At 38.3% G+C, this 27,328-nt stretch overlaps 2 protein-coding genes across 7 annotated transcripts in view; both read left to right on the top strand.

The window, feature by feature from the left end:
- The window catches only part of NUP155 (nucleoporin 155), a 37,914-nt gene extending 34,931 nt beyond the window's left edge, over window positions 1-2,983 (top strand). For both annotated transcript variants that reach the window (XM_048930734.1, XM_048930733.1), the window contains 2 exons: window positions 720-820; window positions 1,838-2,983. In XM_048930734.1, the coding sequence (XP_048786691.1) occupies window positions 720-820; window positions 1,838-1,976 (240 nt within the window). In that variant the 3' untranslated portion in view covers window positions 1,977-2,983. The remainder of the gene's footprint in view (window positions 1-719; window positions 821-1,837) is intronic.
- Window positions 2,984-3,985: 1,002 nt separating this feature from the next.
- Window positions 3,986-27,328, top strand: part of CPLANE1 (ciliogenesis and planar polarity effector complex subunit 1) — a 63,733-nt gene continuing 40,390 nt past the window's right edge. For 2 of the 5 annotated variants that reach the window (XM_048930729.1, XM_048930731.1), the window contains exons 1-17: window positions 3,986-4,357; window positions 5,183-5,318; window positions 5,501-5,620; window positions 6,468-6,694; window positions 8,399-8,505; window positions 9,015-9,171; window positions 9,768-9,871; window positions 10,049-10,231; window positions 13,234-13,483; window positions 14,498-14,650; window positions 15,488-16,248; window positions 18,228-18,412; window positions 19,012-19,092; window positions 19,974-20,138; window positions 20,829-21,002; window positions 22,211-22,439; window positions 22,658-22,797. In XM_048930729.1, the coding sequence (XP_048786686.1) occupies window positions 4,271-4,357; window positions 5,183-5,318; window positions 5,501-5,620; window positions 6,468-6,694; window positions 8,399-8,505; window positions 9,015-9,171; window positions 9,768-9,871; window positions 10,049-10,231; window positions 13,234-13,483; window positions 14,498-14,650; window positions 15,488-16,248; window positions 18,228-18,412; window positions 19,012-19,092; window positions 19,974-20,138; window positions 20,829-21,002; window positions 22,211-22,439; window positions 22,658-22,797 (3,259 nt within the window). In that variant the 5' untranslated portion in view covers window positions 3,986-4,270. The remainder of the gene's footprint in view (window positions 4,358-5,182; window positions 5,319-5,500; window positions 5,621-6,467; window positions 6,695-8,398; window positions 8,506-9,014; window positions 9,172-9,767; window positions 9,872-10,048; window positions 10,232-13,233; window positions 13,484-14,497; window positions 14,651-15,487; window positions 16,249-18,227; window positions 18,413-19,011; window positions 19,093-19,973; window positions 20,139-20,828; window positions 21,003-22,210; window positions 22,440-22,657; window positions 22,798-27,328) is intronic. The other 3 variants (XM_048930727.1, XM_048930728.1, XM_048930730.1) reach the window with 3 other exon arrangements.

Here is a 27,328-nt window from a genome sequence, read left to right as displayed (position 1 = left end):
GCCACACACATAAAAAGTTCAGCTACTGTCAAAGTCTAACCGTCAGAAAACATAAAATAGTATTAAGTGTGATTATACCAAAATATCAGCTTCACAGCTTTTGTTACTTGTTTTTCACTCAAAGACTTCTAGTGCTGCTTTTCTTCTGTTGATTTTATACACTTCAGCTCTGAAGTATAAGAAAAATTGTTTAGATTTTGTCAATTTTTTACTTCACCTAAATCTGATTTAGAATTAAGTAGGTTTAGAATTGTTATGCTGCAGAAGGAATGCCAAATTTTGAATGTATTAATTTCATTTCTTTCCTACTTATGACTAAAATTTGCTGTGTCATCAGTATAGTCAGTGCAATAGGCATAATTAACAAAGACTTGTATTTTTAAATTTTGCTTTTTAAAACGAGCTTTCTGAATTAAAACATTGAATGGTTTCTTTTCATGTGAGTCCCTTAATGTAAGGAATGCAAAACTTTCTAAAATCTCTTAACTTTACAGAATCCTAGATAATGGAAAACTGAGTTAAACTTCTGGAAGTTTTTAGTATTAAAACTTCAAAACAGTCCTCAAAATACAGATTTAATGTTGGTTAAGATAGAAGTCCTGCTTACCTTTGATTTTTGTTACAGTGAATGAATATCAAAGCTAACCATTTGTATGCATCTGTTTTGTTTGGGTTTTTTTTCATTAATATTAATCTTAATAATTTGCAATCTCTTTTAGGATCCCTACTGGAATAGAATGAAAAAGCCCTTGCATCTTTTGGAGTGTATTCATGTGTTATTGTCAGGATATGTACAAGATCCAAGCAGAGTACTCATGAGGTAAAAAGAGCAGTTATATCCTAATGAAGTATACAGTAAAATATATAAATATCCTAAAGCAGGGCACTTCTGCTATTTCCAAAGCTTTTCTTCTGGGTGAATTTTTAGTGTTTGTTTTCAGGTAGTAATTTCCAAGATTCCTAATTTTTTATCAGCTAGTGAGAACTTGTAGGGTCTTCCCTATAAAACTGACTCAATAAAAATTGTTTTCTCAGTGGCAGATTCAGGAGAGACAGTAATATTTTGTAAAATTTTTGGCAATGTACTTTAAGAAGCACTACAGACAAATTGGAGGGAATCTGGAAATAGTGTGGAAGAGCAAAAAATAGGTCCTTTTTTTTTTTTTTTTTTTAATGAAACTGTAATGTTTCTTGAAGAAAGACTGAAAGCAACCAGGTTTTGTATCCTGGAGAAGACTAAATATGGGTATGAATCTTCCCAAGTTGTTTTTAAAAGGCTGGTGATTAACCATTCTCCAAGACTAAAATTTAGCTTTCCATTTGGTATTGGAAAAAAGTGCTAACTAAAAGAATAGTCAATGTCATTCAATAAATTTCCTGTAGTCTGTAGAATCTCTAGTGTTTACAGTTTTTGTGAATGGACTGTAAAAAAATTGTAATCCTGCCTCAGAAAAAAAGAGCAGAATTAGATAATGTCATTCTAACTCTTTTTAAGATCAATTTTTGTAATTGTGTTGAAAAATACACATGCAAATACTCTGTTCAAATACCTAGTTTATCTGCCTTCCTTTTTTCTCCTCGTACGGTAACTATTCCATCTTGTTAGAATTTATGAGTATTATGAATATATACCAAATTTGATTCATTTATTGTCCCATTATAGCTGGTTTACAAGCACTAGGCTTACAAAACCATTTCTTATGAGAGCGAAATAATTAAAAGTAGCTGAAATGCCCTACTGAAACATTATTCCATTGAAATGTTAAGCTTACCTTCTACTTTGGAAGAATTCTCATATCCAGAAACTATTCTCCTGAGTTTTATGTTTTCTTCACAGGCGGCGATTCACGAACGTTTGCTTGGATGCTGTTAGCTGCTACCTGGTTGAGCTTCAGTCTATGAGCCCAACACTAACAGTGCAGACTACCATTGGGAATTTTAAATCGCTGCAGGCTAAGTTAGAGCGGCTTCACTGATTGACCAGTACAGTGAAAATGGCACAGATTAAACGTACTGTGAAATGAAATTTCAGGTGTCTGCACTGCATCTTTGGAAGAACAAATGCTCATTGAATTTATAAGACAGTTGCATGTCCTGCCAATTATTATGTGGCCTGCCTGTTAGTCTAAACGTACCTACAGTTTGTGGAACGCAAATGTGGAAAATAGTTTCTTTTGCTACTACCACATTTTTTAATTACAGAAGAGCTCGTTTTTTATACTATTGAAATAAAGTACGTTGTATGTTTTTTCTCATTAAAACTAAAAATATTTGGAAAATATTTTCTTTATTCTTTGTTTAACGTAAGGTAATGGAGAAAAGCAAGAGTTATAACTTACTTTACATCTGTTTTACAAGTAATAAAACAAATGACAACTGAGAAAGGCGAGAATATGATAAATGTATGTGCTGGTGGAGTCAGTTTGTAAACAGTCAGGTCAGGGACTAGTGATTCAAACATAACTAGCTGGGCATTACTGGCAAGTCGTTCAATAAAAAAAAAATGCTCATTGCTTCATTATTATCACTTTCATTATCAATAAAAGTGCAGAAATTAGCAACCAAATTCACACTGCAAGTGAAAGGAAACATTTTCCCTACTCCATTTTAATAAACATGTTTTGTCTGTTTAAAAAAAAAAAAAAAAGTAATGACTTACACCTTCAGTATGTGGACACAAGCACCAAATGATCTATGTTCCTTAAAATGAGCAACATCTGTGCCTTATCTTGACTTCATGCTTCCTAACCTTTAAAATTTCACTCTACAAATAAATTTATGTTTTGTCCCTGTTTCGTTGCCATGAGTTGTAATACATATCTGCTAACATAAACTGTATACCGTGCACAATAAATTACCAGTTTATGTGGGTACTTTTTGCAAATAACTTTCTAACGCAAGTAACTTTTAATGTAAATCAGAGGTGAAGGAGAAGGAAATTTGTTTATGCATGCGGAGTAGATAATTTATTTTTTTTTTTTTTCCAGCAGAATGAGTAATTGATATACATACCACAAGTGTTCAGAAATAGGAAAAAAAAAAGTTGTGAGTTAAGATACTCAATTCACATGCAGGTTAACTATTTGTGACCTTTACTACCAGCTGTTATTGTAGCCTAGCGTTTTGTTGAAAGTATAACTGTTAAATGTCATTAAAAACTGCCTGGTCCATTCTAGTGGGTTTCTATAGAATGCACCCAGTAAAGTGTTACGTAAATTGGAATAATTCTGGGGTTTTGTTTTTGTTTTTGTTTGTTTTGTTTTTTTACTTATTATTAAACCAAAATAAAGATGAAGTCTTAATATTGGCTTTTCCACGCCAGTGTCAGTGTTGAAGTTCATTCAAAAAGTGTTTAAACAGAGGAACTAGTTTCTCTAGAATACTTACCTTGGTCTGGCTGCAGCTTTGTTCGTACCCCATAGGAGTGATGAGCCAACTCTTGCCTGACCCGTTTAACTTCTGGTGGCATACTGCTGTGTTTGCCCTGTGTGTTGAACCTCACTCTGTAATCTGCTGTAATCTGCTATTCTGGGAATTCTGTAAACTTCTGTAATCCGATAGCTGTTTTCAGACCTGGGCAAAGGGATGAAGGGCTGCGAAGTGACACAAATCAGAGGCTTTTTTTCGAGTTTATACAGTACAAATGCCTCTATAGTGACATGCTAGAGGAATTTCGAAGAGCATCAAGTGTCACCTTTGATACTTTTGTTGCATGTAATTTCAGTATGGAATCAGAACCGTTAGGGTTGGAAACTCCACTAAAGTCACGTGGTGCAGCCGTCAGCCCATCCCACCGCACACGTTTACCGCGGCCCTTAGTGCCGCCATTACTTTCTGCCCAGCACCTCCCGGGCAGCCTCACTTCCACACTTCCTGCGCTCTGCTGTGGAACGCAGCAGCGAAGAGGACGGAGGCGGGGCGCAGTGGCGCGGCGCTCTCGCGATGATCTCGCGGGATCTTTCGTCACGGAGGAGGCGGTGGCGGGGTAGAGGGGCCGCGCCTGCGTGGTGCGCTGTGCTCGCGCGGTCCGTTGGCACGGCAGCCGTTGGCGGCCGTTTGCGTTGGTGTTCCCGCGCTCGTTTGTCTCTGCTCCTTGTGGAACGAAGTGTGTAACCTGTATGGTTGAACTGCCAGTGAACTGTGTGAGTGGAAGCAGGGGTTCGTTTAGAAAGGTCCTCTGAAAAGAATGAAAACGTGTTTTTTCATATCTCTTTAGGCATGTGGGGAAGGCATTATTTGGTTTTGTTTATAATGGTTACCTAGAGGTTTAATGAGAATGGAGGTCAAGCTAGACGTTCTCGTGTCTACGTCTATCAAACAAAAAAAACCGTGGACTCGCATTGCCTGGATCGGGCAGGTGAGTGTAAAGAAGTGTAACTGAAATAACGTTCTTTAAGGAGTAGACATCTTTTCATTATGTAACACTCTTTTTACGGAAAGGGGGGTAAAAAGGGGGTTAATTTGAATGCATTGCAGTTATGGGTCGCAGAAAATAAAAGTTATATCTTCCAAGCTTGTCTTGAGGCTGGATGACAAGATGTGAGTCTTTCACAAGATGTGCCTCACACTGGAGTCTGTTGTTTGGTGGTTCTGGTTTCTCATATCCTTTCTTTTTAAAGTACATCATTGAAAACTTTGAACAAAAGCATTTTCCCATTCCCTGCTGTATGTGTAGAAAGATGCTTTATTAAACCTTTTTGCTAAGATGAGGCTGGATTTTATCTTTCTGTAATGTACGATTTCTGTTTAATTAGGTAAACTATTTAAGGCCCACTCTGTTTGAAAGCAGTGGCAAAAATCTGACTTTAAACAGGACAGGATGAGGGAACGGGTGTCTGCGTTTGTTGGCATGTGGTTCAGTTGAGATATTTTGAAGAACTTTTTAGTAATGATTGTAAGTTTTGTTTAATAATTTAAAATCTGTCAAAATGAAATGACATCAAAAGAGACTGATGCTATGTATGATCCTTGAATCATATCTCAAGTTGGAAGGAATATATAAGGATTGTTGTGTTATACTGTAAAGCAAATATACCAAAGAATGAAGTTAATATGATAATCACAGCTGTAACATTCTTTCTCTCATTCCCTCTTCATTATTTTTTCTAACACATTTATGTCTTTCTGTAATGTTTCATAGGCTGAGTAGAAATTATTTTAAAATGCTCTTTTCTTTTAACAGGAAAAAGAAGCTGTTTTTCTTCTAGATGATAAACGTATAAATGAAATTAATCTTGCATCAGGGAAGACAAAGAAGAAAATTCCCCAGCTGCAATCATTGTTAAAAAATGTGGTTGTCTTAACAACATCAGAAAATGGTTAAGTATACTGTTTCATGTATTATAAACCCAGTATATTTAGTTTTAACAATTGAGAAAGGTATAATACCTGAAATATGTTCCAGTTCACTTTCAGCTTTAGAATTGTGGCTACAATGGAAAGCAATTTTAAGTTCTTCATAATAATGTGCTTCAAAATATCTCTCCCCTGATGAGTGCAGGCGCTTGGCTGGCAGGATTACTTACAACAGGAGAGTTATTTCTTTGGAATAAAGACCAGGACTGTTTAACAATAATACCAGCAATTGAAGAGTCCAGGAAGGTAGCTGCAGCAGCACAAGGTAAGTGTTTTTCGGTTTGTCTTTTGAAAAATGAGGCAAAAGTCTCTCTTGTTCTTGCACAAGGTAAAAGCTAGTATCCTAGTTAAAAGTACTAGTATCCTAGTATTGTTTTGCATTTCTATCACTTGTCTGCAAACTAGACTGTGACAAATGTCCTTTTTGTTACTTAAATAATACAGATTTCTAAATGCAAAAAAATGTATAAACTGTCATCCATTTTTAAGTACAGTTTATATTTTGTTTGCAATGGTTAGTTATCAATTGTAGAAAAATATTCTTTATTTAGTTATAAGTACCTTGGAGAAGATATACATCTGATTTAACTGCTGTCTGCATCATTTTAGGTTTATTTTCTAGGTAGGATTTTCTGATAAGCAGTGATTAGAGAGACTATTACGAAGGCATATATTTGCAAATTTAGTACTAAGTTGCATATCATTTAAATATCACGTTACTGGATAATCTCACTGACATCAGGTTAGAAAATGAAGTAGTGTAGAAGCGATTTGTTATTTTGAGGAATACATGCATTTAGGAGTTGAGGGTAATAAAAAAGCAGGGCTTTTATGCATTTATTTGTAGTTTTCATAGGAGGGGTAGGTTGGGAAAGACCGTTTCTGATGGTTGAGTGTCCTGGGGAAGATAACACAAAATCCGTAAGAACAGGCATCCCCTCTGACTTTACTGCTGGCAAAGGTCTAGCATTAATGATGAGGTTGGAAATCAGAGGTACTTAAGGAGGCACTTGAATTTTTTATGATAGAGGTGAAAGTAATTTTCCTGTTCTTTTTAAGTCCAAATCTAGCAAAGGATCAAAAATAATTCTGGTGTTTACTGTTTTTTCTAGAGTGTTTGATGAAATTGTATTTGTATGTGTCTGGAGATGGCAGAAGGGCACTATTAACTACTCCTACAGCATGTGTCTTTTTGTGGGAGAGTACAGAATATGGAAACACACTCTCTTTTAAAAAGTCTTCTGGGCGGTGGACTCAAATTTTGCCTACTGAATCAGTCATGTTGCCTTCTACCGAAGAAAAAGAAATTGGAGTTCATGCTGCTTTCTTACAAAATGAGGTAAAAAAAAAAAACAAAAAAAAAAAACCTTTTGGCTTGCCTGGGCCACAGTAATTGAACAGAAATAGGTTTGGACTGCATACACAGGGCTGCTTCGAAACTAATGCCTCCTATTTATTTCCATGGAAATTACAACTGATATAAAGAGTGCAGTAACACTATTCAATAGAGCAAAATCTCAGCTACAAGGCATTATTTTTCAGTGTAGTCACATCCACTAGCTGTGCACTTTCATCATCAACAAATAGGAACCTGTATGCTGTGCTAGTAAAAATCTGCACCAGCAAAGGGGACCCACTGTTGCTGTCACCACTGCTGAAATGCATGACACACTGCCTCACTGTGCACGCAACCACTGATTGGTCTCCATAAATGTTCATAAGTGTCGATGAATGTCAGTGGATGCCATTTTTTCTGCATGGAAGAATTCAGTGGCACACCTTCATCTGCACTTCCATGTCAGACTGCCCCTCTGCTGCCATCTATCTCATGGCAACCATATGTAGCAGAGTATTGGTGGGAAGGTTCAGCCTCCACTGCCATAACACCGACATCTGCCTTGGACACCACGGGCCGGTGTTATAAAATGGCAGGCATTGTATTTTGAGCAACCCTCATAAAGTATGTTAAACAGTTCAAGTATATAAATAATAAAACTTATTTTAATCTTTTATATTTTCTTAAAAAAAAAAAAAAGAGCAACGCAGAACTAGTGGGATACATGACTTGATTTTGTGAAGCTAATGCATCAACCCCTGGTTCCATGACAGTGCCTACAATTCTTAGTGAGCTCTCAAGGATTTTTGATGGAATTTTTGATCTCAGGAAATTTTTGATGAAATTTTACTCCTCTGGTACTTCAGCCTTGAAAACAGTTGGTCACCAATGTGCGTGCTGCCAAAAAGTGATGACACGAATAAGGCGTGATTGTGAAGGGAGGGATGTTCTTCTCTGGTACAATGGGGTTTACGAAAGAGTCCTCAGATTTTTGAATTGAATGTCTGACTGCAGCTCTCTGCACTCCATATGAAAATTCTCAGGTCATGTATTTATGTCACTTGAAAGTGGAGTTACAGATAGACCAAAAAATGAGGATTATTTTTCAGCGATCTTGAAGCCTGTTCTCAAATGCCTTTATCAAAAAGGGGAAGCATGGCAGTGTATTTTCTGCTGCTCACAGGACTGTGTTCAGCCAGTGAACCAAAAGGCACAGAACTCTTTGCTGTCAGTTGAGCTGCACTGCACTGTACCCTCCTCACGCCCCGGCTGCAGCTCAGGCAGTGCTCATCACACACCAGTGTTTGGCCACTGCGGGGCCAGGCTGGGCTGCTTGGCAGGCAGAGCTGCAGGTGATGCGGGGCTGGAGCTGGGCTGCATGTGGGGTGGGGGTTGGTCATTCCCACATGAAAACAATCATCTCATCTCTTGAGTAAGTTTGAGCAGCAGAAGCTAGAGTGAGTCATGATTGGCTCTTTGTTGCATATACATTTCATCATTCATTTTGTATGAAATTTAATGACAACGTAAGAATGGCCTTGCTGGATCAGGTCAAAGTTCATCTAGCCTATTATATTCTTGTCTTCCTTAAATTTATGAATGACAGTATTTTGTTATTTTAACCTAGTATCTATTTTGATTAATGTAAAAGTACATTAATGTACAACCAGGATCTGGAGTTTATTTTGTCTTTCTTTTTCTTCACAGGTACTAGGTGATTGTTGTTTGTGCTCTTTTGTGTTTTACTCTGACGATTGTTTGGTTTTAACGTTTTTGATTCTTCGCTGGCATGAAAATGGCTTTAAATATGCCAGGTACACTCAAAGTTATTTAAGTTCACTAACGTAAGAGAAAGATTGTATTAAATGTATTTTATGGTGAGATTTCAGAACTGCATTTACATTCACATGCAATTAGTTTTTGTAATCTCTTTTGTTTCTGTCATGTTTCAAATCTTAGTTTTTTTATTTAGAATAGCATACAGTTTATTTTCATATTCATACTATTGAGTAGTCCTATGTTAGATCTCAGTATGCTGTCTGAGCAATTTCCTGGCTAGAATGCTAGTCTTAGTTCTGTAGCATTGATCTATGTTTAACTGTTCTATGTATTAACATAAACTTCTATTCCATAAAAATCTGCTTAAACTTTTATAAATTCTTCTAATTTGTAAGGTTTAATAAGGAAATTAGTGGGATTTTTTTCTTGTGCATGTTTCATGTTTTTGTCTGTCATGTTTTATTTACAATGTATGAGTCATTCCACTTGGCATATCTAAATTATCTCTTTTGTTTTGTTTTGTTTTGTTTTTTTTGAAATTCAGTTCTTCGCCATACCAGATCCACTGGGTACAGCAGACTTGTTCTCTTGTTAATTTAGTGCCTCAGTGTGTATCTATAAAGTCAAGAGGAGCTTTGCTGTCTGCATTTGCAAGAGATGGACTCTTTCTTGCAGTAGCTGTTAACCAAATTGATCCTAAGGTATGAATAATAGGCAGTAATTAATAGTTGCACTTGAATTAAGTCTGGTAAAAGGAAATTAATAACAAATTTTAGATGGGATTTTCAAGATTCATATTGGTACATGTGATTATATTCATATTGATATTGATAGGCATGAAATTCTGTTATTCCTCCTAATAAATGACAGGTTAAATCTGAGCCAAATCCTGATGCAGTTTTTAGTGTTAATGCTCTGTGGTGTTTAGCATACAGGGATGGAATAACACAGTCTTTACAACCTTCAGTTATTCACCAACAAAACAGGAAAAGTTGCATTTTGAGAGTTTAGGAAAAAAATGTCAAATAGAATAAATATATATATATATCAATTATATACTCAATACGTAATCAATGTTTAACTACTTTTCAATGTAGAAGTAGGTATACAAACTAATTAATAATCTAAATAATATTAATTATTGAAATGTGGTGGCACAGTGACATGGAGTAGTATTTCCAGGACATCAGATGTAGCATGTAACTTGCTGATATAAATTGCTTTTAAAGCAATTAAAATTTTGATGTAAACACTTAATAGCTTGTTTTTGTTTTTAACATTTACTTTCTTATTTTAGGCAACTCAAATTCTGTTTTTAAACACCCTGAATTTTGTAACTATTTCGGGTAGTGTTAAAGGTTGCAGTAGCAAGAGTAGCACTGTCCCATCCAAGTTTATCAGGTAAGAAATTGATCTTATTTCTGATTTTGTTGTGCTTTTTTGTTTGTTTGTTTGTTTTTGTTTGTTTGTGTCTTTGAGGGGGATGTTTTTGTTTGTGTTTGTTTATTTTAATAAAGTTAACCTAAGATTTGATGGAGAGATTTGACAGGAAAAAAAAATTTTTCCTACCCTATCTAGGTCTTACTGGGTCGGTGACATGAGTTGGACTCCTGATAGCCTTTTCTTGGCTTGCATGTTAAAGCGTGGATCTTTGATTTTGTTGACTGGTATGGGTGAATTGCTGACCTTGATTACTTCTGGCTGCTCTGTAGAATTTGGACCAGCAGAGTTTATTCCAATTCATCCACTAATAACATACAGGTAAAAGGATTTGAAAATATCTATATATCTTTGTCTGATTATCGTACTTCACTTTCAAACCTACTGCAAATTTAAACTTCATCTTTCAAGTTCAGTCTTGTACTTTTTATGTCTCCTTTCAATATCTGTTTCTCATTCGTAGTTCTCTTCTATTTCTTGTAATGGGTTTGTCGTGATGAAAAATTGGCATACTGATAATGTGAGTATATGTTATTTGACTTGTTTTATTTCAGTTGTTTGAATTTGATAGTAATTAAAAGTAGCATGTGTTTGTGATATGGAAAGAAACTAAACTTATACCAGTACTAAAAATGTACATTTATTTTAATCCAGTGATATTTCTCTATTCTTTTCAAATTTTACTTACAGAACTTCGCCTTGTTTCCATCTCAGATCTTGTAAATGACATGTGCATGATCAAAAACTAAGATTTTTAATATTTGTACTCCAGTTTTCTAAATTTTGAAATTCAGCTGCTGGTTGTATAGGGGGATGTAAGAATCTGTAGTTAACACCTTAAAAAGGAGATCAGAGGTTACAAAAAAATAACACATTCTGAATACCTGGAAGAAATAGAATGGAATCTGAACTTTACTGTATTGAAAATCATAGAATCATAGAATCACCAAGGTTGGAAAAGACCTAAAAGCTCATCCAGTCCAACCGTTCACCTATTCCCAATAGCTCCTACTAAACCATGTCCCTCAACACAACATCCAGTCTTTCCTTGAACACCCCCAGGCTCGGTGATTCCACCACCTCCCTGGGCAGTCCATTCCAGTGCCTGACCACCCTTTCTGAAAAGTAATACTTCCTCATGTCCAGCCTGAATCTCCCCTGCCGTAGCTTGAAGCCATTCCCTCCAGTCCTATCACTGATGACACGAGAGAAGAGGCCGACCCCCAGCTCACTACAACCTCCCTTCAGGTACTTATGGAGAGCAGTAAGGTCTCCCCTGAGCCTCTTCTTCTCCAGGCTGAACATTCCCAGCTCCTTCAGCCTCTCCTCATAAGCCCTGTGTTCCAGACCCCTCACCAGCTTTGTTGCCCTCCTTTGAACATGTTCCAGGGCCTCAATATCTTTCTTGCAGTGAGGGGCCCAAAACTGGACACAGTACTCGAGGTGCGGCCTCACGAGTGCTGAATATAGGGGAACAATCACCTCTCTGCTCCTGCTTGCAACGCTGTTTCTGATGCAAGCCAGGATGCCATTGGCCTTCTTGGCCACCTGGGCACACTGTCAGCTCATGTTCAGCCGAGCATCAATCAATACCCCCAGGTCCATTTCCTCTACGCAGTCCTCCAGCCACACCACCCCAAGCCTGTAGCGTCGCCTGGGGTTGTTGTAGCCGAAGTGCAGGACCCGGCATTTGGCCTTGTTGAAACTCATCCCATTGGCTTCAGCCCAGCTCTCCAGCCTGTCCAGGTCCCTCTGTATGGCCTCGCTACCCCCAGGCAGATCCACACTTCCAGCCAATTTGGTGTCATCTGCGAATTTACTGAGGGTGCACTCAATGCCCTCATCCAGGTCATCAATAACGATATTGAAGAGGACAGGCCCCAGCACCGACCCCTGCGGAACACCACTCGTGACCAGTAGCCAGCTGGATTTGACTCCATTCACCACCACTCTCTGTGCCTGGCCCTCCAGCCAGCTCCTCACCCAGCCAAGAGTGTACCCATCCAAGTCTCGGGCTGCCAGCTTCTGCAGGAGAATGCTGTGGGAGACAGTGTCAAAGGCTTTGCTGAAGTCTAGGTAGACCACAGCAACAGCCTCATCCACCAGATGGGTCACTAGATCATAGAAGGAGATCAGGTTGGTCAAGCAGGACCTGCCCTTCACGAACCCATGTGTTCGTGAAGGGCAAATGTGTGTGTATTAACAAGAAGCAGTGATGTATTACTGATACATTATTGCATTGTTGTGTTACTGTGTTCTTTTCACTTTGTTATTTCTGAAAGTCCAATAACATATAATGTTGTATCTCATGAAAACATTCAAAAGCATAATACCTTCTTAAACTGTCTGGTTAAGAATTCACTTACTGAAATGCATTAAAATACCTTAATTATGGGTACGTAGTGAAGGTACTTCAAGATTCAAATCTTGAGGGTTTTTTATTTTTCATACACATGTACTGAAAGTTGGACTTAATTTTCAAGGACTTGTTACACACAATAAGACTCAGAAAAGAGTGTGTGGTACAGAGGTTTAAAGTCAAATTGGGGAAAAACATTTAATACTTAAACAGCTTTAAGTATTTCTATAGTACTCAGCGAATTTAAGGAAAAATTATAAACTAACTCACAACTGCAGTGATATACTAGCATCTTGCAAGCGTAAACAGTGTTATTAAACAGTGTTAACAGCGCTAATCGTTTGAAAACTTAGACATTTCCTTACAAGGTGTCAGGGATTGGTGCTGGGACTAATGCTGTTTAACACCTCTGTAGTGGGATCAAATGCACCCTCAGCAAGTTTGCAGATGACACCAAGCTGAATGGTGCACTTCACATGCTGGAGGGCAGGGATCCTATCCAGAGGGACCTGGAAAGGCTCTGAGAGAGAGGTGGGCCCATTAGAACCTCATGAAATTCAAGAAGGCCAAGGGCAAGGTCCTGCACTGGGTCAGGGCAATCCCAAGCAGAGATACAGATTGGGCAGAGAGTGGCTTGAGAGCAGCCCTGAGGAGAAGGATTTGGAGGTATTGATGAAAGACTCAGCATGAGTCAGCAACGTGCACTTGCAACTCAGAAGGCCAGCTGTATCCTGGCTTGCATCAAGAGAAGCGTGACCAGCAGGTCAAGGGATGTTATTCTGCCGCTCTGCTCTGCTCTTACCCCACCTGGTGTACTGTGTCCAGTTCTGGGGCCCCCAGCACAAGAAGAACATGGAGCTGAGGACACAAGTTTATTTCTTCTTTATTCTATTAATAATAATTATTAGTAATGAATATTATTCATGTGATTTTTACATCCTATATTGAAATGTCCTTATTTTAGACAGCACAACTCTTTGTGTCAAGACTCCAGTCAGACACTTGGATCTTCAGCTTCTGAAAGTGATCTTATGAGACAGAGGTTTTCTGTTGCCTGTCACTCAAGATTACCCTACCTCATTGTTTCTGATGGATTCATGATAACAGTGCTAAGATTTCATAACAACATTTCACCAGTGGGATTTTTAAAATCCCTTTTGCTTGATTCAACGCAACGGCTTGAAAATGTCCGTAGGAATCTCATGAACTCTCAGGTAGGATTATGAGTTTTTCACATGTATTGTTAAGTAAAATAAAACTTCATATATATAGAAATGCAGTTTCTCAAACAGAGTACCTCAGTTTATTGTGAAATTAGTATAAATTCTTTTGAGTTAGAAAGCCATTTCAAGAATAGAGTTGATCTGGAAAACTCTGAATATTATTATCTATTATTTCAGAAAAGTATAATGAGCACACTCTGAATTGTCACAACATATTCTTTCTGAAACTTGTGAAAAATTTTGCTGAGTTTCTTTGACAGTGAAATTGGTTCAAAAAGTTGACAGGTTCTGCTCAACTCTGCTCTACTCATCTTTTTAGAATGATGCAGAAAAGATTCTGTAAAACCTTTGTCCCCAGATTGCTGCTATTTTAGAGAATCAGTAGCTGTCCAAGTGGTACTGCCTGTATTTATTTTGTATTTATATTGTTAACTAAGGCTTGCTAAAATATTTGTTTATATCACCACTCAATAGAGCTAAGTCTGGGAAAACAGAAACCTTTGAAATAAAATGTTCTGCATTTGTTGCCAATTACCTAACTCTGTGATATAATAGATACTGAGAATTTTTGTGTTTGCTGTTGGAATATCACACATCTTCAAATGACTTTAAATTTGAATTTTGAATTTTTGAAGAAGAGGAATATATTGGTATTCACTTATGAGCTAGGACAGTGAGCAAGAATTTGAGAATGTGGAGAGATGTTGCTATTAAGATGCAAGGACATAAACGCTATCTAACGAGCCGGGTTATTTGAGGGATCAGGAAAGCAGATTGTTTCAATGTAAGAAGTTACCAGATGCTAAGAAAAATGCAGAATTCCAAAGCATGTTCAAGTGATAGTTTGTTTCTCTGTGAATATGTATACTTCCTTACCTGTTCTCCCTTTCTGCATGGCACTTTAAAACTGAAGCTTCTTAAATGAGATCAGTTTCCTTTTTTTATTTCCTAAGTGTGTAGTTTGATTTAGAGACAAATAATGTTTTGCATTATTGTTTCTTTTAGACTAAAGGGAGACATCTGTGTTTACGATCCCTGTTGTCTTTAAAAGACAGCCTTTTGAAACACACACAAAACCATACCTCCATCTTCTTCCGTGTCCCAAAATTTCTGGAAGAGGACACAACAGAAGTGAGTCAGAAAGCCACGGACTTACTGGTACATAATTGTGTTTTTCTAATTATGGAAATGATTTCTTCATATCATATTCTAACTGTAAAGATTTTTTTTACCCCTAAAATAACAGTTTTTGTACATTTGCCCTTACTAAGTATTTAAAAAAATAAGCTCTCATTTTCAGTTTAGGAGCAAGGAATGCAGTTTTTTCAACTTTTTTTTTTCCAGTGATGATTTTAAACTTTCTGAAAAAAAAGCATACTAATATAATTACATCTATTTGTAGCTTAAAGTCTTCAGCTGCACTGTATAATGAAATATTACATCACAGTATATATATTGAGGCTGTAAGGTACAGTAATGCAGTATATTATCCTAAGAAATTTCTTTTGATCCTAGGGAAATCAATTATCTATTCTCAGTTTCAGATAAATCTTTATTCAATTCCAAAAATCTACCTGTATCTTATGCAAAAACAGCTCTGTGATCAAAGTCACTGTACAGCCTTTCTCAATTCCATTACATGCTTTCACTTTTTGAGCTTTTGTTGAATGATACTATATTTTACAGTTATCTGAAAAAAATCCTACCTCTAATTCTAGGCTAAATAAAAGTTTTCACTTTCCCTATGCTGTGACTTTTCTTTTTAGTTTGGTAATTTTATTTTTATCTGCATAACTGTTGCAAATAAGATTTTTAACAAGTGCTCTAGTGAAACTGCAAATGGATTAGATGTGTTAGCAATTAAGCAATTTACAAATAAAACTTTTATTTGTGAAAATCAGTAAGTAGTGATTTTTGTAGACTGTGCTCTGGTAGTAGATTTGAATTAAACTTGTTTTGGTTATTTTTTTTTTTTTTTTTTCTTCCCTGGTTTAGGATTATGAAGATGAATCTGATGATGAAAAACTGTTTCACAATAGCTCTTCTAACATCTTCAGCCAAAGAGTCCTTTCTTTTGTTGGTAAAGCTGATCAAGGCCAGATAGAATTTGCATCAATGTTTGATACTATTCATGCAAAAGACAGTACTGAAGAGAAAGACACGTTACCAGTAGAACTGAACTCTGTTCAGAGGAGTCTTATTACTGCATGGCAGATAGGGATTTCAAAAAATATTGAAGAAAGAGATACTTTTCTGAATTACACAGTAAGCTGCATTACCCATTTTTTCAACATTCTTCAGTTTGTAGAATGTTCTTCGCTAAACCAGGATGCATTTTTAAATAAATCTGTGAAGAATTCCCACTGGATTCATTGTGTTTTAAAATACTTTCAGCTGTGTTTAAGTGTCTTCCACTGGCATTCAAGAGCCGGTATGACTGGGCATGTGGCAAAGCTAACGTTGCAAACACTGAAACTTATGCTTGTTCAGAAACAAGGTCAGTTGTTCTCAAAAAATCTTTTGGCATGCTTCTGTCTTTTGAAGATGGTTTCTCATACTCTAAGTAGCACTTGCATACCACAGTATGAGAACTTGTTTGCATCTCCTGGTGTTAATAGTCTTGTGGAGCTTGATTCATTCATTGTGCCTGTATTTCTATTTCTGGATGAGAGCGCAACTCAGGAATTCAGCTCACTGAAATCTGTGCTTGGAGAGCATCCTCAAGCACTGAACTGCGAGTCAAAAACAGAAAAAAGGTATGAACGAAGTTTGCATGAAAGAGATATTAAAATAACTGTATTTTTCAGTTATATAGTAATTACAACATTCTTTTGGTTTTTTTTTTTGTTGTTATGCTCTGTGAGAAAGCGTAATAATCATCGAATGGACTGGGTTGAAAAGGACCTCAAAGGTCATCTCTTTTCAACCCCCCTGCTATGTGCGCAGGGTCACCAACCACCAGACCAGGCTGCCCAGAGCCACATCCAGCCTGGCCTTGAATGCCTCCAGGGATGGGGCATCTGCAACCTCCTTGGACAACCTGTTCCAGTGTGTCAGTACCCTCTGTGTGAAAAATTTCCTCCTAATATCCAACCTAAATCTTCCTGTCTTAGTTTAAAATCATTCCCCCATGTCCTATCACTATCAGTCTGTGTCATTCCCCCTTCTGTTCAGTGGCTCCCTTCAAGTACTGGAAGGCCACAATGAGGTCTCCCCAGAGCTGTCTCTTCTCCAAGCTAAACAAGCCCAGTTCCCTCAACCTTTCCTCATAGGAGAGGTGGTCCAGACCTCTGATCATCTTAGTGGCCCTCCTCTAGACCTTTTTCAAGGGCTCTATAGCTTTCTTGTGCTGGGGGCATAATCTTGAAATGTGTGCAGATGAAGGCTCATACCTACAGCATGTTTCACAGTTCATGGTATTTTTACTGTCTGTTACTCAGTCCCCTTCCTCCCAAGCAGAAATTCTGAACTCAGTGAAGCCAAAAGGCTGGTTGCTTGTAATATATCTATAGTTTTGGTTAGCAAACTTTGTATTCAATTATAGAAATGGTACAAACCATCTGGAGCGTTCTGCTGCTTGGAAAATACAATTGGTACTGTATGGAATAGTGGTATGTAATTGCCTCTGATCAGTTTTAGGATAACTCAAGAAAGGTATTAAGTCACAAACCAGTAACTATAAAGGAATATTTTATCTCACCCCATTTCAAAGATAAGGTCTTGCTGGAAAACTCCCAGAAGGAAGAGATCCCTAAGTAAAGATGTTTCCCTGTCGGCCACTGGCCCTTAAGTGAGTTTAGAGAGGGGTGGATCCTGGGTGAACTGCTTGTACCTATGCTCCTAGGTCTAGCCACACTTCTTTGCCAGGTGCTTAATCACTGGTTCAGGTCCTGGTCTAACAGTTTCCAGACAGCATTGTATCTAATTAATTGAAGTATGTTAATCATTCAAGCAGACTCTTCATTTCTGTACGAGATGCCTAAGAAGCACTGTATCTCAAGAATTTCATCTTCCTGTAGTGGAAAGTATTTATTTAATAAGCTTAAAATATAAAATGAAGCTCACTGTAAATTTGATGGGACACTTTCAATTGTCCGTGACACGGTAATCCCTGTTTTGGGTTAATTGTGCTGCAAGTACGGAGTAATGTATTCATTACAATGACTGTCTCTGTATCTGTAAATATTAGAAGCAGAAGTGATAAAGAACTGCAGATGTAGTATGATCTTACGTAATCTTTCTCAGGTCCACAGGAGTGCGTATCAGCTGTTACTGACAGGCTTATTATGTATCTGAGCTAATACATTTGATAGTACTCTGTTGGGCTATAGGGAATTGGTAGCCCTAGATAGAAGCTCTGCAGACAGCTGGTCTGCCTTTGCTCTTCTTGTTATGCTTGCATTGTATATTTTGCCAGATTTTATAAAGGTACTGATGTTCTGTTTTGATGTTTATCTGTGTTATTTCATTTCCCTGTTGTATAGACAGGCAGGGAATCACTTTGAAGCTGGTGTTCTGGTGCTTGAAGGTTACTAATTCTTCTGAATTTGCAAAGACTTACCATTGTTTATTGGTCAGAAAGCAAAATGCAGGGCAAAAATGTTTATTTTTCCCCTGTAGTCAGAAAAACTGTTTTGTTTGTTTGTTTGCTGAATATATAATGCAAAAGAAAGAAAAAAGTTGAACTCCAGTTGTTTTCTTTTTTTTTGTGTATGTTTTACTTCTTGAGCTGCAGGTTGATTGCCCTGTGGCGATTCTTGTATGAAAGAGTGGTTCGTTATTGGAGCCAACTGAACAAAAAAGCACACAAGAATATAGAAGAGGAAAATGTTGTCTCATTGCTTTTAAGCCATACACAAGCAACTCTTCAGTCCTCAGGAGTGATATTAGAAAAACGCTTCAAGATTAATTCTGTAGCTGGTTAGTACTTTGGAAAGAAATACAACTATTAGTAGCTGAACAGTTACCTGTACACAAAAAAAATTAAGTCTAAGCAATGACACTCAGTGAATACCAGATTGAAAAATAAGTTATCAGTTAAACTTCTCTTAAAATTCTGATCAGAACTCTCTTTATACTTCATGTACCAATACACCTGTAGATTATATTATAAGCTATGGAGCTTGCAAAGCTAAATTAAAAAAAAAACAACCTGACGTTTTGCTATGAATCGTGTCCTAGAGAATCTGAAAGTTAAGTCTGGTTTGTGATATCTTCTTTTGAGGTGAATGGGCAAGAGGATTGTTATCTTAACTGGATTTCTATTTAGAAATTGTTGTCATTTTGTGTGATGGAACACATGAACATGGTACATGAACATATAGTGTATGTGAATGCAATCAGCCTCTATTGATCGTACAGTTCAATATAGTGTAATGTAATAGATTTTAAAAATTGCTGGAGATGTACGTATTCTTTTACTTGTCATAAACCTGTAATTCTGAAGTGAGTGTATGTTTACAGATGTAAAATGTTACCTGTATAGAATTTTTGATTGATCGCATGTGTGGTTTTTGTAGGGGAGGAGAAATTCCTTTTAGGCTCATACAGAGAATCTGTGGATGTTTGGAGAAGATGTCTTTGTGAAATTAAGGCAAAGGGTAAGGGATGAAAACTTTTTGCTGGTGATGGGAGGGGAGAATGTGTATTGTCACTGTATGCAGTTATTCTTGATTTTCTTGATTCCTAAAAGGGGATGCAAAACAGGCAAAGGATGCACGTTCCAGTTTAAGTTAGTGTGTGAATAGGGACCAGCCAAAAGTTATGTTAAGAAAAGTTCTTGCATTTCTGCATTGATACCAGTTTTCCTATAGCTGTAGAGTATTCAGAACAGGAGAATCCTAAGTGTGTTCTTCTGAGCAAGAAAGTAACAATGAAAAACTGATGGACAAAGTCAATGGCAGTTACAGTAAAATAAAATGTATTAGTGGTTGAGGATAAACAGAGCAAAATAAAATTTGTGACAGGAATTTATTTAGGAGTTATTTTGAAACAGAACAGAACTTCTTCCTAAGTGTCATAAGAATTGTTTTTCTAGTTAATTACTGTGAGAAATATATTGTGCAGAAGAAAGTAAGGATACTGAAAGCCTTCTGAATCTCAAAGCAATGTCTTTGTGTTTTAGGCAGCCCTTCATTAAAGGATAGGCTTTCTTGAGCTGTCCTGTCTTTGTCTCTTAACAGTTATATACTGTATTGTTTAGAAAACTGCCAGGTCTCCAGAAATGAAATCATTATGGATTATAACTTACTAGTAGCTTATAGTTTGAAGGAAGATTGCGTATCAAAGAACAACTGTTCCTTACTTATACTCAGCTTCTCAGGGTAGGTGTTTGTATAGATATGTTTCTGGAAGAGGAGGAATACTGAGCTTAAGACCTTAGCTGACTTTTTGGGGTGTTATTTTTTCCTTTTCTGACTGGTTGGGTTTTTTTTTTTTGTTTGTTTTTGTTTGTTTTTTTTTCTTTCCTGTTTTAATGCAGGAGGAAAAAGAGCGTGTTTTCTTCAGAGTAGATATTACCTTGCTATATTATTTTGCCACCTATATCATTATAACTTATGTGAGGCTCAAGGACTCTGTGATCATCTGGTAGGAGAGATTCTAAGGCGATCACAGCTCTCAGTGAATCAGATGGAAAATTTTTCTGGTATGTTTGTATTACATAAAACTGGTTATGCATGTTACACTGTCTGGATAATCTTATATTTAATTTATATACCCACACACACATTGTAATGTTTTCCTTTTTACACTGAACTGAAGCCTGATTTGTTTCAAGTTACTTTAAAGATGCGTGAGTAAGCAGCCAAACATCTTTCACTGTATAGTGAAGGTGTGACCTGTTAAAATATTCCTGGATTCAAATCTGCAGAAGAAAAGACTTTGCATAAGAAAGGCAATGGGTACATAGTGCAATTTTTTTTTTGTATTGATCTTTTTTTTTTTATGATACAGTATGCTGAAATAGTTGATGTAGGATTAGTCACCAATCTGAAATTGACAGTGGGATATTTTTTTTGCAGATGCTTGTAACAGTATTCTGTGAAGTCATAATGTGGCATCTGACTTCCCAAATTTGAAGTTTTTGATTCAGCTCTGATCTGAGCATGGATATTAGAGGCCCATCTCTAGTCGTTAGAAACCTAATAAAAATCTTTTAGTATAACAGCTAATTTGTGAAAAAGATGTAGCTCTCACATCCTGAAAACTTATTAATAAGTTGAAGAATACTATAGCTCTTATTAATACTAATTTCTTTTAAAGTTAAAACAATTTTATCATTCAAATTTAAAACCATTTTCCTTCATATTTTGATATCCGTTTTATTTATTTTTAGACACTAAGTATTCTCAGCATGAACTGTGGATGATAACAAATGTTCATACTGAAACTGCTATGGCTGTGATTCGATCCATGGCTCGATTCATGGCTGCTTATTTCACAGATCAGCTGCTCTATATCTTTCCCCCACACAATGTTGATATCCTGCATCCACTTCACATCAAACCAGGTATTTATTTTTTTTTTTAAAGCAGTTTAATTTGCTGTGTTTAACTTGTTGAACACACTGAAAAATGTTTTTTTCATGTTGTCTATTGTTCTTGTTGATGTGTTTTCAGCATCTTTAACTTTAGAGTAACTTAATTTTTCCAGATATTGCTGTTAAGGAGTGTTGATGTTGATGTCTCTCTGTGAAATAAACATTTTTTTATTGTTCTTCAATTTTTGTTCTTCTAACATTTTGTTGTTCTTCATTATTGAAAATATTTTGCTAACAAAGATAGTAGTCTATGGGAAATTGAATTGCATAGTTACATGTTCAATTACATAGAAATTACTTTTTTACATCTCCACTGACTCCACAGTTACAGCTGTCAGGTGAGTGCTCACCACTGTTCTGGCTGAGATCAAGTGCCCTGCCTGGACAAACTACAGTACAAACTTTTTAATACAGTACTGCTCCCAGAAGGGAGAAAGTGGGCCACCTGCTGTCCTCCCTGTGTGCCCTCCTGCATGGACTGCAGGGCAAACTGCTGTGCCACATTCAGTAAGATCTGCCTTGAGCCTTTTCTAGGCTGAACAGTCTGAACACTCACAACTTTTCCTCATAGGAGAAATGCGGTAGTCCCCTAATCGTTTTAGATTGCTTAGATTTTCTGAGAAATTTTTGAACCCGTTGATGATTTTAATGGTTCTATACTACAACAGGAAGTGGTATATATGGTGGTATATGTGCCTTCATAGTCTTTGAAAGTAAGTGTAAGCCTCAAAATAATGTGATACTCTTCTAGATTTGCATTATGGCTTTGTATCTGTTACAGTTACATGTTTAGTCAAGTATGTACAACTTCAGTGTAGTAGAAAAACTCAGAGAATTTCCATTCAGCTTAGATGTGCCCTTTGGAATATCAGAAACATATGTATTGTACTGACAAATGTACTGTCAACTGTTGACTGTGTCAACTTCAAAACTTTGAAGTTAGAATAACCTGCTGATTTTGCATACCATTGTATGCACCACATTACTAAGCAGGAAAATACTGATCTCAGTCTTATATCACAACATGAGCTGCATATGCCAGCTGCAGATAGACCCTTTAGTGTCTCTAATAGGGAGCTCAATAAAAATCAAAAAGCATTATGAATGTATGAATTTTGTATAATTCATCTTACAGCACCGAGGTCAGTTTAAATTTAATTTGTGTTTTTGTGTCTCAGATGTATCTCCTCGTGTTATTCCACTACAACGCCATCTGGTTACAAGAGCTGTCAGAGACCAGAACCTTTCATCTGTGTGGACAGTAGAATATGCTCTTGACTTGTTCTTTGTTGGGGGACTCCTTCCAGAGGCTGTATGGCTAACGCGCAGGCTTGGTGACTGGAAACTCTCAGTCTCAATTGGTGTGGCCTACAGTCTGTATCGTCAGAGCTCTGATGAATTCACAAGGTAAAACTGTTTGGAATTGGTGTAATATATTTTGTTACTGAGCTTTAAGTGTTAACTTATTTTAACAACATATCCTTTTCCTCAAACATTTCTATTCTCAGATTCCTTGTATCTGTAGGACCTAGCATGTTACAATTAGCTACTTTGTATTAGATTTTCTTTCAGAAGGTAATTTCTAGTTTTTGTTTTTAAAGAACTGTTGCTTGCTATGCTTTCAGACTGAAAATCACAGAGCATCATCTGCCGTTAAGCTTATCACCAATGCAGACTTTTCAGGAAAAACTACGGTCTTTGCTGGGGCAACCAGCTACTTCTGAAACAACAACTGAAGAACATATTAAATATAAGTGGTTTACAGGTACATAAAAATTATGAGTATTTGTGATTATTTTTCATGTCACTTCACTACATGTTCTATGCTGTTCACAGTCACACTGCATATTACATGTAGTCTTGAAAAGAAATAACAATTTTACCTTCTCTGTGTGAATTGATAATGTGGTATATTCAAATGCTGTAATTTTATAGGCTTTTGGCTTATCGTTTTAAAAATTAAAGCCATTATCAGTTTTGTCCGTGGTTCAAGGAAGACTGCACAGTTTCATTCATAGCTTACATGCAAAAGTTTTTCATACACAGCCCTTTGTCATCCCTGTAAATCCATTTATTCCACTGTTGTTCACATATATTAGCCAATCCTTGTTTGACTATATGTGAGATTTACTTAAACTTGGAAGAAAACTAATGCTTCCTTAAAACAAAGAGAAGAAAACAAATGCAAATCGTATGGAAAGTGTCACCAAAACTAGATTGGAATGATTTATTTTCGCCATGTTAAAGTACAAGAAGGACAAATCTCATCACATAACAGAGATGAGGCTTACTAACTCCATCAAACCTAAAACCTAACAAGGCTGAGAGTTTATGACCACGAGGCACATGCACAAACACGTGTTCATAAAGTCTATGTATGGCATGCCACATCGGTAACTGCCTACAGGCACTGTTTAAGTAAATGCTATGCATGTCAGCAGCTTACTCCTGTTTCTGCCTCTTGCTGCTCAGAATCAAGGTCCATTTATATATACAAGTGTATGTACAGTGTGGATACCCCCAGTAGCTAGCTTTGAACATACCGACCAGAGGTGGAGCATTGCATGACCTGCTGCTCACCAATGCGAATGCAGAGGAGATCATTAAAGCCATTAAAGTTGGGGGCAGCCTAGGCTGCAGTGACCATGCCCTGGTCGAGTTTGTGATCTCGAAAATCCTGGCAAAAAGTGGGGTCAGGACCCTAACTTTGGAAGAGCAAACCTTAAACTGTTCAATGGATTGCTGGCCAAGATCCCCTGGGATGCTGTCTTTAAAAATGAAGATGTTGAGGAAAGGTGGCTACTCTTCAAGAATGCCTTCCTGAGAACACAAGAGCTCTCCATCCCTATGAATAAGAAAGCGGCAGAGGAAGCAGGAAACCAGCATGGCTCGGCAAGGCACACTGCTGGGCATACTGAGGGCAAAGAAAGGTGCACACAAGCTCTGGAAACAAGGGTGTATCATCTGGGAAAAATACAGGAATGACGTCAGGACTTGCAGACGTAGGATCATGAAAGCCAAAGCGCAGGCAGAATGGAACTTGGTGAGGGATATGAAAAACAATGGGAAGACATTCTACAGGAACATTGTCCAGAAGAGACAGGCCAAAGCGAGTGTACCTCCTTTGGTAAATGTAAAAGGAGAGCTGGCTGCAACAGAAGAAGAGAAGGCTGACGTACTGAATGAGTTCTTTGCCTCGCTCTTCACTGGTGGCGAGGATTCTAATGCTTCTCACATCCCTAAGCCCTGCATCCCTAAACCTCTAGGTGGGGACCAGGGCAGTAAATCCCTCTATGCTGTAAGGGCAGAGCAAGCCCGAGACTGCCTCATGAGACTGAATGTGTACAAGACTATGGGGCCGGATGGTGTGCATCCCAGGGCTCTGAAGGAGCTGGCTGAGCTGGTTGCCGAGCCGCTGTCCATCATATTTGAAAAGTTGTGGCTGTCAGGTGAGATCCCGGATGACTGGAGGAAGGGTCACATCACTCGCATTTACAAGGAAGGGGGCAAGGAGGACCAGGGAACTACAGGCTGGTGAGTCTCACCTCTGCACCTGGGAAGATCATGGAGCAGATCCTCCTGGACGACACGCTTGATCACATGAGGAATGAGCGTGTGATCTGAGACAGGCCACTCAGTGGATTAGAAATTGGTTGAAAAACTGCAGACAAAGGGTGTTGATTAATGATTCTATGTCCAGGCCAGTAACGAGCATCATCCCCCAGGGGTCTCTCTTGGGACCTGTGCATTTGAACATCTTCATCAATGACATCGATGAGGGAATTGAGTGCACTCTCATCAAGTTTGCTGATGACACCAATCTGAGTGGTGCAGTCGACACGGTGGAAGGAAGGGATGCCATTCAGAGGGACCTCAACAGGTTTGAAAGGTGGGCCTGGGTGAACCTGATGAGGTTCTAAACAGCAGAGTGCAAGGTTTTGCACATGGGCCGGAGGAATGCCAAGCATCCATACAGACTGGAAGGAGCAGTCCTTGAGAGCAGCCCTGCAGAGAAGGACCTGGGGGTCCTGATGGATGAAAAGTTTAACATGAGCCAGCAGTGTGCTGTTGCAGCTTGGAAAGCAAATGGTATCCTGGGCTCCTTCAGAAGAGGGGTGGCCAGCAGAGAGAGAGAGGTGATTGTCCTTCTCTACTCCACCCTTGTGAGGCCCCATCTGCAGTACTGTGTCCAGGTCAGAAGGCCCAGGTACAAGAAGGACAGCGAGCTGTTGGAGAGAGGCCAGAGGAGAGCCACAAAGATGATCAGGGGGCTGGAGCACCTCCCCTATGAAGACAGGCTGAGGGAGCTGGGCTTGTTCGGCCTGGAGAAAAGAGGGCTGCAGGGTGACCTCACTGCAGCCTTTCAGTACCTAAACAGAGCCTACAAACAGGAGGGGAATCAACTCTTTGAAAGGGTAGATAACAGCAGGACAAGGGGAAATGGTTTAAGTTGAGGGAGAGAAGGTTTAGGTTGAATGTCAGAGGGAAGTTCTTTACAGAGAGAGTAGTGAGGTGGTGGAACAGGCTGCCCTGAGAGGCCATCCTGGAGGTGTTCAAGGCCAGGTTGTATGGGGCCCTGGGCAGCCTGGTCTAGGATTAAATGTGGAGGTTGGTGGCCCTGCCTGTGGCAGGGGGGATTGGAGATACATGATCCTTGAGGTCCCTTCCAACTTTGGCCATTATGGATTCTATGATACTGTAATTTACCAACTGGGTCTGGATTACCAGTCTTCTGTGTTACTGATATCTGCATGGTTGTGTCCCCAAAACTTGGTCCCCATGCTAGTTTCTGGTATATACCCACTCACCAACAGATATCCTTGTTTTCCTTCACACAGGCTGCACCGTCCTGGAAGTTGGTCTTAGATTTATAGTCATTCCAATAGATAGCTGATCTTTGGTTTTCAGTCTTCCCATGTGCTTAGCCCTTATAAACACATATAGAGATCTCTAACAGATCTTTAGTTTTCACCTGATCCTTACAGTAGCCATCTTCTCCTGTGGTCTCATGCTTAGTGTCACATGTGCACTGGCACACACTGCCTCTCTGGCTGTTGATCAGGATTTACTTTGTATCACAGAATCACAGAATGGCCAGGGTTGGAAGGAGCCTCAAGGATCATGAATCTCCAACACCCCTGCCACATGCAGGGCCACCAACCTCCTCATTTAATCCAATTGGGTTATCCAAGGAGGTCTCCCAAGGAGGAGACCTATTCCCAAGTTTCCAAGTAGGTCTCTCAAGTGGTCTCTCCAGCAGTTTACTTGGTACCTGTATTAGCTGCCATTTTGTGCAGTCTTGATCACGTGAAAGTGAGCTACGCTCATTCCACGCTCAGAGCATTCTGCTTGCTTGTCAGCCTGACTTGATACTCACATAGCCTCACTTGTTCCTAATTCTGGCAAAATGAACACTGCCACCAGTTCTTAAACTCTTACATGCTGACACACAGGGTAGTGTCTCTCTCTCAGAAAAATATGCACATGTTGACAGGTCTCAAAAACGGTGAGGCTGGCACAATTCAATGCCATGCTTTCAATTTCTTTCACAAGGATCCTGTAATGAGTCCTGGACAATCCCAAAGAGATCTCTTATGGTGTGGCCTTTCCCTCTTGAAAGTGATGACTGTCTGTTCAAAAGGTACTTAAGGGAGCCACTCCCATTGGCTCATCTTGGTGTATTTCACACCTTGGGATGATGGTGTGTTCTCTCACGGTAATTAAGTTTGTTTTTGTTTTGTTTTGTTTTTTATTGCTTAGTGAGCATGCATGTCACTCAGAATGCATGGAGACAAGACTTTTACAGGTGGATTTTTTTTTTCCTGTGACAGTCCTATGAGTAGACTGGCCGGGGTATTATTCAGGTTCTCCCACCTTCTCTTGGTCTCTCTGCTCCGTGGCATGCATGGCAAGTGAGGTTTTTATCACATAACCTAATTTAACACTTTACTGCTAAAATTTCTCCGTTTATCTAGGTAAGTTTTACAGAAAGTTTACTGTCATTATTTCTTTTGTGTGTGTTTTGAAAACCTTCTTTAAGTCCCTGTCCAGAGATGGCTTCTAATTACTGTTTACGTGAGTTGTATCCTAAACTCTGTTGAGATTCTTTTACATTCAATTCAAATAATTTTTGCTTCATGGATAGAAAAGCATGTTGTGTATAACAATCTCTAAGTATGATAGGTCATGGGGAGACTTGGTGACATATATTTCAAAACAAGCAGAAGGAAGAGAAATGGAAGTTGAACAGTATGATAGTATGCAAATTTTAGGAGCCCATTACTGATTTATGTTGA

Source organism: Lagopus muta, chromosome Z (genome assembly GCF_023343835.1).
Source record: "Lagopus muta isolate bLagMut1 chromosome Z, bLagMut1 primary, whole genome shotgun sequence".
NCBI lineage: Eukaryota > Metazoa > Chordata > Aves > Galliformes > Phasianidae > Lagopus > Lagopus muta.
This window is presented reverse-complemented; position numbering and strand designations above follow the sequence as displayed.